Genomic DNA, 9,489 nt, shown 5'->3' with positions numbered 1-9,489 from the left:
CATCGTCATGAACCCCGCGGCGGCGGCGGCGCGCCGGCCCCCCCGCTACGAGAGGATCCCCCCCGGAGAGGGGGAGTACCAGGAGCCAACGGGGGGACACGGTGCGGGATGGATGATGGTGATGATGATGGATGATGATGATGATGATGATGGATGATGATGATGGATGATGGTGATGATGATGATGATGATGATGGATGATGATGATGGATGATGGATGGATGGATGATGATGGATGATGATGGATGATGATGGATGATGATGATGATGATGATGATGATGGATGATGATGATGGATGATGGTGATGATGATGATGATGATGATGGATGATGATGATGGATGATGGATGGATGGATGATGATGGATGATGATGGATGATGATGGATGATGATGATGATGATGGATGATGATGATGATGATGATGATGGATGATGATGATGGATGATGGATGGATGGATGATGATGGATGATGATGGATGATGATGATGGATGATGGATGGATGGATGATGATGGATGATGATGGATGATGGATGATGATGACGATGATGATGGATGATGGATGATGGATGATGATGATGATGGATGATGATGATGATGATGGATGATGATGATGATGGATGATGATGGATGATGATGGATGATGATGATGGATGATGGATGATGATGATGATGATGATGATGATGTTGATGGATGATGATGATGATGATGATGATGATGGATGATGGATGATGATGGATGATGATGGATGGGTGATGGATGATGATGATGATGATGATGATGGATGATGATGATGGATGATGGTGATGATGATGACGATGATGATGGATGATGATGATGGATGATGGATGGATGGATGATGATGGATGATGATGGATGATGATGGATGATGATGATGATGATGGATGATGATGATGATGATGGATGATGATGATGGATGATGATGATGGATGATGGATGGATGGATGATGATGGATGATGATGGATGATGATGATGGATGATGGATGGATGGATGATGATGGATGATGATGGATGATGGATGATGATGACGATGATGATGGATGATGGATGATGGATGATGATGATGATGGATGATGATGATGATGGATGATGATGGATGATGATGATGATGGATGATGATGGATGATGATGGATGATGATGGATGATGATGATGGATGATGATGATGGATGATGATGATGATGATGATGATGGATGATGATGATGGATGATGGATGGATGGATGATGATGGATGATGATGGATGATGATGATGGATGATGGATGGATGGATGATGATGGATGATGATGGATGATGGATGATGATGACGATGATGATGGATGATGGATGATGGATGATGATGATGATGGATGATGATGATGATGGATGATGATGGATGATGATGATGATGGATGATGATGATGATGGATGATGATGGATGATGATGGATGATGATGATGGATGATGGATGATGATGATGATGATGTTGATGGATGATGATGATGATGATGATGATGGATGATGATGGATGATGATGGATGGGTGATGGATGATGATGATGATGATGGATGATGATGGATGGGTGATGGATGATCATGATGATGATGGATGATGATGGATGATGATGGATGATGATGGATGGATGGATGATGATGGATGATGATGATGATGGATGATGATGATGATGATGGATGATGGATGATGATGGATGGTGATGGATGATGATGATGGATGATGATGATTATGATGATGATGATCATGATGGATGATGATGATGATGATGGATGATGATGATGATGATGATGGATGATGATGATGATGGATGGATGATGGATGATGATGGATGATGATGGATGATGATGGATGATGATGGATGATGATGATGATGATGATGATGATGTTGATGGATGATGATGATGATGATGATGATGGATGATGATGGATGATGATGGATGGGTGATGGATGATGATGATGATGATGGATGATGATGGATGGGTGATGGATGATGATGATGATGATGGATGATGATGGATGATGATGGATGATGATGGAGGGATGGATGATGATGGATGATGATGATGATGGATGATGATGATGATGATGGATGATGGATGATGATGGATGGTGATGGATGATGATGATGGATGATGATGATTATGATGATGATGATCATGATGGATGATGATGATGGATGATGATGATGATGATGGATGATGATGATGATGATGTTGCATGATGATGATGGATGATGATGATGATGATGATGGATGATGAAGATGATGATGATGATGGATATATGGATACATGGATATATTCAGGGGGTGGAGCCTCCAGACCCCTCCCCTTTCCTAACCCCCGCCTCCCCCCCCCCAGCTCCCTTCACCAACCCAGGCTACCGCCTCCTCCTGGCCACCTACGCCCAGCCAATGGGAGGGCTCGCTCGGACCCCCCCGGACGGGGCCAAGCCAATCAACACCGACGGTGAGGCCAAGCCCCGCCCCTTCCCCATTGGCCCCCCAACAGCCCCTCCCACCTCATTCAAGCCCCACCCCTTTCCCTTCCCCCCCCCACCTAGCCTCGGAGGGCGGGGCCGAGGCCTACGCCGAAGCTGACGTCATCGGAGGCTCCGCCCACCCCGCTTCCGGCCACGCCCCTTGCCCCGCCCTCCCGACCTTCCCACGCCAGCGCCTGCGCTTCCGGCAGAAGCTCGGGGAGGGGCAGTTCGGAGAGGTAAGCCACGCCCCCCCTCCTACCCCATGCCCATATAAGGTGATGGCGGAAGCCACACCCCTTCAAGCCACGCCCCCCCCCCCCCCGTTTAACCCCACGCACTCAAGACGAAGCCCTACAGGTAAGCCAGGCCCCCCCCCATGCCCATATAAGGTGATGGGGGAAGCCAAGCCCCTTCAAGCCACGCCCCCTTTTAACCCCACCCACTCAAGACAAAGCCACGCCCCTAGAGATAAGCCACGCCCCCCTCCTACCCCATGCCCATATAAGGTGATGGGGGAAGCCAAGCCCCTTCAAGCCACGCCCCCCCTTTTAACCCCACCCACTCAAACCAAAGCCACGCCCCTAGAGTTAAGCCACGCCCCCATGCCCATATAAGGTGATGGGGAAGCCAAGCCCTTTCAAGCCACGCCCCCCCTTTTAACCCCACCCACTCAAACCAAAGCCACGCCCCTAGAGGAAAGCCACGCCCCCCTCCTACCCCATGCCCATATAAGGTGATGGTGGAAGCCATGCCCCCCTTTTAACCCCACCCACTCAAGACGTAGCCACGCCCCTAGAGGTAAGCCACGCCCCCCCATGCCCATATAAGGTGTTGCTGGAAGCCACGCCCCCCTTTTAACCCCACCCACTCAAGATGTAGCCACGCCCCTAGAGGTAAGCCACGCCCCCTCATGCCCATATAAGGTGATGGCCCCTTCAAGCCACGCCCCCTTTTAACCACACTCACTCAAGACGTAGTCACGCCCCTAGAGGTAAGCCACGCCCACCTCCTACCCCCATGCCCATATAAGGTGATGCCCCTTCAAGCCACGCCCCCCTTTTTAACCCCACCCACTCAAGACCTAGCCACCCCCCACCCCCCAAGCCCATATAAGGTGATGCTGGAAGCCACGCCCCCCCTTTTAACCCCACCTACTCAAGACCTAGCCACGCCCCTAGAGGTAAGCCACGCCCCCCCCCCATGCCCCTATAAGGTGATGCCAGAAGCCACGCTCCCTTTTATCCCCACCCACTCAAGAGGAAGCCACGCCCCTAGAGATAAGCCACGCCCCCCTCCTACCCCATGCCCATATGAGGTGATGGCAGAAGCCACACCCCTTCAAGCCACGCCTCCCCTTTTAACCCCACCCACTCAAGACGTAGTCACGCCCCTAGAGGTAAGCCACGCCCCCCCAATGCCCATATAAGGTGATGGCCCCTTCAAGCCATGCTCCCTTTTATCCCCACCCACTCAAGACGTAGCCACGCCCCTAAAGGTAAGCCACGCCCCCCCCACCCCCCCACCCCACCCACTCAAGACAAAGCCGTGCCCCTAGAGGTAAGCCACGCCCCCTCATGCCCATAGAAGGTGATGGCCCCTTCAAGCCACGCCCCCCTTTTAACCCCACCCACTCAAGATGTAGCCACGCCCCTAGAGGTAAGCCACGCCCCCATGCCCATATAAGGTGATGGGGGAAGCCAAGCCCCTTCAAGCCACGCCCCCCTTTTAACCCCACCCACTCAAACCAAACCCACGCCCCTAGAGTTAAGCCACGCCCCCATGCCCATATAAGGTGATGGGGGAAGCCAAGCCCTTTCAAGTCACGCCCCCCCTTTTAACTCCACCCACTCAAACCAAAGCCACGCCCCCAGAGGAAAGCCACGCCCCCCTCCTACCCCATGCCCATATAAGGTGATGCCGGAAGCCATGCCCCCCTTTTAACCCCACCCACTCAAGACGTAGTCACGCCCCTAGAGGTAAGCCACGCCCACCTCCTACCCCATGCCCATATAAGGTGATGCCCCTTCAAGCCACGCCACCTTTTAACCCCACCCACTGTAGACAAAGCCATGCCCCTACAGGTAAGCCACGCCCCCTCATGCCCACATAAGGTGATGGCCCCTTCAAGCCACGCCCCCCCTTTAACCCCACCCACTCAAGACGTAGCCACACCCCTTGGCGCAAAGCACGGGGTGGGGCGGGTGGGTGAAGCCCCGCCCCCTGAGCTCTGATTGGCCCTGTCGTATGCAAATGAGCCGTTGTCCCCGCCCCCTGCAGGTGCTGCTCTGCGAGGTGGAGGAGCCCCAGGCGCTGCCGCCGGGGTCCCGCCCCCCGGAGCTGCCGCGAGGGCGCCCCCTGCTGGTGGCGGTCAAGGTGCTGCGGGAGGACGCGAGCGAGAACGCGAGGTGGGGGGGGATGGGGGAAATGGGGGGGATGGGGGATATGGGGGGGATATGGGGGGATGGGGGGAGAATGGGGGGAATGGGGGGAATGGGGTGGGATGAGGGGAAATGGGGGGAGAATGGGGGGGAATGGGGGGAATGGGGTGGGATGGGGGGAAATGGGGGGATATGGGGGGATGGGGGGAATGGGGGGGATATGGGGGGGATGGGGGGAATGGGGGGGGAATGGGGGGGAAATGGGGATGGGGGATTGGGGGGAATGGGGGGGGTGATGGGGGGAGATGGGGAGGAGAAAGGGGGGGAATGGGGGGTAACAATGGGATAATGGGGGTGATGGGGGGAATGGGGCTATGGGGGTGATGGAATGGGGGGGATGGGGGGAATGGGGGGGGAAATGGGGGGGGAATGGGGGGAATGGGGGGAAATATGGGGGTAATGGGGGGGAAATGGGGGGGAAGTGGGGGGAAATGGGGGAAAATGGGGGGAAATGGGGGGAAATGGGGTGAAAATGGGGGGGATGGGGGGAGATGGGGTGAAAAATGTGGAAAAATGGGGGAAAAATGGGGGGAAATGGGGGGAAATGGGGGGGAATGGGGGAAATGGGGGGGGAAATGGGGGGGAATGGGGGGAATGGGGGATGGGGGGAATGGGGGGAATGGGGGGGAATGGGAATGGAGGGGAATGGGGGGATGGGGGGAAATGGGGGGAATGGGGGGAAATGGGGGGAAATGGGGGGAATGGGGGGATGGGGTGGGATGGGGGGAAATGGGGGGAATGGGGTAAAATGAGGGAGAAATGAGGTACGATGGGGGAAACAGGGGGAAATGGGGATGGGGGAAATGGGGGGATGGGGGGAAATGGGGGGAATGGGGGGGTTCGAATGGGGGGAATGGGGGGGGGGAACGGGGGAAATGGGGGAAATGGGGGGGAAATGGGGGGAAATGGGGGGGAATGGGGGGAAATGGGGTACGATGGGGGAATGGAGGGGAAATGGGGATGGGGGAAATGGGGGGAATTGGGGGGAAATGGGGGGAAATGGTGTAAAAGGGGAAATGGGGTAAAATGGGGGGAAATGGGGTAAAATGAGGGGGAAATGGGGTACAATGAGGGGGAAATGGGGTACAATGAGGGGGAAATGGGGGGGTAAATGGGGGGGGGAAATGGGGGGAAATGGGGATGGGGGAAATGGGGGGATGGGGGAAATGGGGGGGGAAAAATGGGGTAAAATGGGAGGAAATGGGGGGAATAGGGCATGGGGGGATGGGGGAAATGGGGGAATGGGGGAAAATGTGGTGTAAACGGTGTGCAAATGGAATGTTAATGGGATGCCAATGGGATGCAAATGCAGCATCAATGGGATGCCAATGGGATGGCAATGGGACGCAAATGGGATGTCAATGAGATTCCAATAGAATGCAAATAGAATGGCAATGGAGTTTTGATAGGATGCAAATGGGAAGTAAATAGGATGGCAATGGGATGCAAATGAGACTCAAATGGGATGCAAATGAGATGTCAATAGGATGCAAATGGGACGTCAATTGGACGCAAATGGGATGCAAATGGGATGGCTATGGGTTTCAAATGGGACGTCAATAGGACACAAATGGGATTCAAATAGGATGCAAAAGGATGCCAATGGGATGCAGATGGGATGGCAATGGGACGCAAATGAGACTCAAATGGGATGTCAATGGGATGCAAATGGGATGTCAATGGGATGCAAATGGGATTCAAATAGGATGCAAAAGGATGCCAATGGGATGCAGATGGGATGGCAATGGGACGCAAATGGGATGGCAATGGGACGCAAATGAGACTCAAATGGGATGTCAATGGGATGCAAATGGGATGGCAATGGGATGCAAATGGGATTGCAATGGGATGCAAATGGGATTCCAATGGGATGCAAAAGGGATGTCAATGGGATGAAAATGGGACGTCAATGGGATGAAAATGGGACGTCAATGGGATGCAAATGGGACGCAAATGGGATGCAAATGAGATGCAAATGCGATTCTAAAGGGGTGTGGCGCCCCCAGGCGGGACTTCCTGCAGGAGGCTCGCACCATGGGGCGCCTGCGGGACCCCAACATCGTGCGGCTGCTGGGGGTGTGCGGGGGGCCCGGCCCCCTCTGCATCGTCACCGAGTTCATGGAGCACGGGGACCTGCACGGCTTCCTGGGCGGCCCCGCCGGCAGCGCCCTCAGGTGCGGGACACGCCCCCTTTGGCCACGCCCCTTCCCTTTAGCCACGCCCCTTCCCTTTAGCCACACCCCTTTTATGCCCATCCAGTCCCTTTACCCATGCCCCTTCCCCTTTAGCCTCTCCCCTTTACCCCAACCTCTTCCCTTTAGCCCCGCCCCTTCCCTTTAGCCCCGCCCCTTCCCTTTAGCCCCGCCCCTTTTATGCCCATCCACTCCCTTTACCCATGCCCCGTCCCTTTATCCCCTCCCCTTTACGCCAACCTCTTCCCTTTAGCCCCGCCCCTTCCCTTTAGCCCCGCCCCTTTTATGCCCATCCACTCCCTTTACCCATGCCCCGTCCCTTTAGCCCCTCCCCTTTACGCCAACCTCTTCCCTTTAGCCCCGCCCCTTCCCTTTAGCCCCGCCCGTTCCCTTTAGCCCCGCCCCTTTTATGCCAACCCGGTCCCTTTACCCATCCCCGTCCCTTTATCCCCTCCCCTTTACCCCAACCTCTTCCCTTTAGCCCCGCCCCTTTTTTAGCCCCTCTTCCCTTTAGCACGCCCCTTCCATTCCCCCTTCCCTTTAGCCCCACCCCTTTACTCCCACCTCTTCCCTTTAGCCCCTCCCCTTCCCTTTAGCCACACCCCTTCCCTTTAGCCCCTCCCCTTTCCTTTAGCCCCACCCCTTTCCTTTAGCCCCACCCCTTCCCTTTAGCCCCACCCCTTTACTCCCTTTCCCATGCCCCTCCCCTTCCCTTTAGCCCCTCCTCTTCCCTTTAGCCCCTCACTTTCCCTTTAGCCCCTCCTCTTTACTTCCACCCCTTCCCTTTAGCCCCTCCTCTTCCCTTTAGCCCCTCCCCTTCCCTTTAGCCACACCCCTTCCCTTTAGCCCCACCCCTTTCCTTTTATGCCCTTTCCTTTAGCCCCACCCCTTCCCTTTACCATGCTCCCTCCCTTTTACCCCCTCACAATCCCTTTAGCCCCACCCCTCCCCTTTAAGCCCCCCCTCCCCTTTAGCCCCTCCCCTCCCCTTTAAGCCCCTCCCCTCCCCTTTAAGCCCCTCCCCTTTAAGCCCCTCCCCTTTAAGCCCCACCCCTCCCCTTTACCCGCACCCCTTCCCTTTAGCCCCTCCCCTTCCCTTTAAGCCCCTCCCCTTCCCTTTAGCCCTCCCCTTTACCCCTTCCCTTTAGCCCCTCCCCTCCCCTTAAAGCCCTTCCCCTCCCCTTTAAGCCCCTCCCCTCCACTTTACCCCCACCCCTTCCCTTTAGCCCCACCCCTCCCCTTTAGCCCCTCCCCTTTAAGCCCCACCCCTCCCCTTTAAGCCCCTCCCCTTTAGGCCTCTCCCTTTTAGCCCTGCCCCTTTAAGCCCCTCCCCTTTGTCCATATATGGACACCACTCAACCCCCTCCCCTTTAAGCCCCTCCCCTTTAAGCCCCTCCCCTCTACCCCCCCCCCCAGCCTGCCCACGCTGCTGCACGTCGGGGCTCAGATCGCGTCGGGGATGCGTTTCCTGTCGCGACTGAACGTGGTGCATCGCGACCTGGCGACGCGGAACTGCCTGGTGGGGGCGGGAGTGACGGTGAAGGTGTCGGACTTCGGCATGAGCCGGCCCCTCTACGGGCGGCACTACTACAGGGTGTGGGGCAGAGCCCTACTGCCCATCCGCTGGATGGCCTGGGAGTGCATCCTCATGGTGGGATGTGGGGCGGGATGGGGGGGGAGATGTGGGGTGATGGGGGGCAACATCATGGGGGGGATGTGGGGGGAGATGGGGGGTGATGGGGGGTGGGAGTGCATCCTCATGGGGGGATATGGGGCGGGATGGGGGGTGGGAGTGCATCCTCATGGGGGGATATGGGGGGAGATGGGGGGTGGGAGTGCATCCTCATGGTGGGATATGGGGGGAGATGGGGGGCAATGGGGGGTGGGAGTGCATCCTCATGGTGGGATATGGGGGGAGATGGGGGGTGGGAGTGCATCCTCATGGTGGGATATGGGGCGGGATGGGGGGGATGTGGGGTGATGGGGGGCAACATCATGGGGGGGATGTGGGGGGAGATGGGGGGTGGGAGTGCATCCTCATGGTGGGATGTGGGGCGGGATGGGGGGTGGGAGTGCATCCTCATGGTGGGATATGGGGGGAGATGGGGGGTGGGAGTGCATCCTCATGGTGGGATATGGGGCAGGATGGGGGGTGGGAGTGCATCCTCATGGTGGGATATGGGGGGGATGTGGGATGGGGGTGGGGGGGGGTGGGAGTGGGTGGAGATGGGGGCGGGATGTGGGGTGGGAGTGCATCCTCACGGGGAGATGGGGGGTGATGGGGGGTGGGAGTGCATCCTCATGGTGGGATATGGGGGGAGATGGGGGGAGATGGGGGGTGGGAGTGCATCCTCATGGGGGGATA

At 56.3% G+C, this 9,489-nt stretch overlaps 1 protein-coding gene across 1 annotated transcript; it reads left to right on the top strand.

Annotated features, from left to right (window-relative positions):
- Positions 1 to 7: 7 nt before the first annotated feature.
- On the top strand, positions 8 to 8,775 carry LOC134164411 (epithelial discoidin domain-containing receptor 1-like; the record flags this gene model as incomplete). Its single annotated transcript, XM_062620112.1, has 6 exons — positions 8 to 101; positions 2,336 to 2,482; positions 2,577 to 2,731; positions 4,773 to 4,900; positions 6,940 to 7,107; positions 8,541 to 8,775. Coding segments are annotated over exons 1-6 (927 nt in total), but the record flags the coding sequence as incomplete, so codon positions are not given.
- Between the last annotated feature and the right edge of the window lie 714 nt (positions 8,776 to 9,489).

This window comes from Pezoporus occidentalis, unplaced genomic scaffold (genome assembly GCF_034315485.1).
Source record: "Pezoporus occidentalis ecotype Australia unplaced genomic scaffold, CSIRO_AGI_Poc_V1 ctg2190, whole genome shotgun sequence".
NCBI classification, from domain to species: domain Eukaryota; kingdom Metazoa; phylum Chordata; class Aves; order Psittaciformes; family Psittacidae; genus Pezoporus; species Pezoporus occidentalis.
This window is presented reverse-complemented; position numbering and strand designations above follow the sequence as displayed.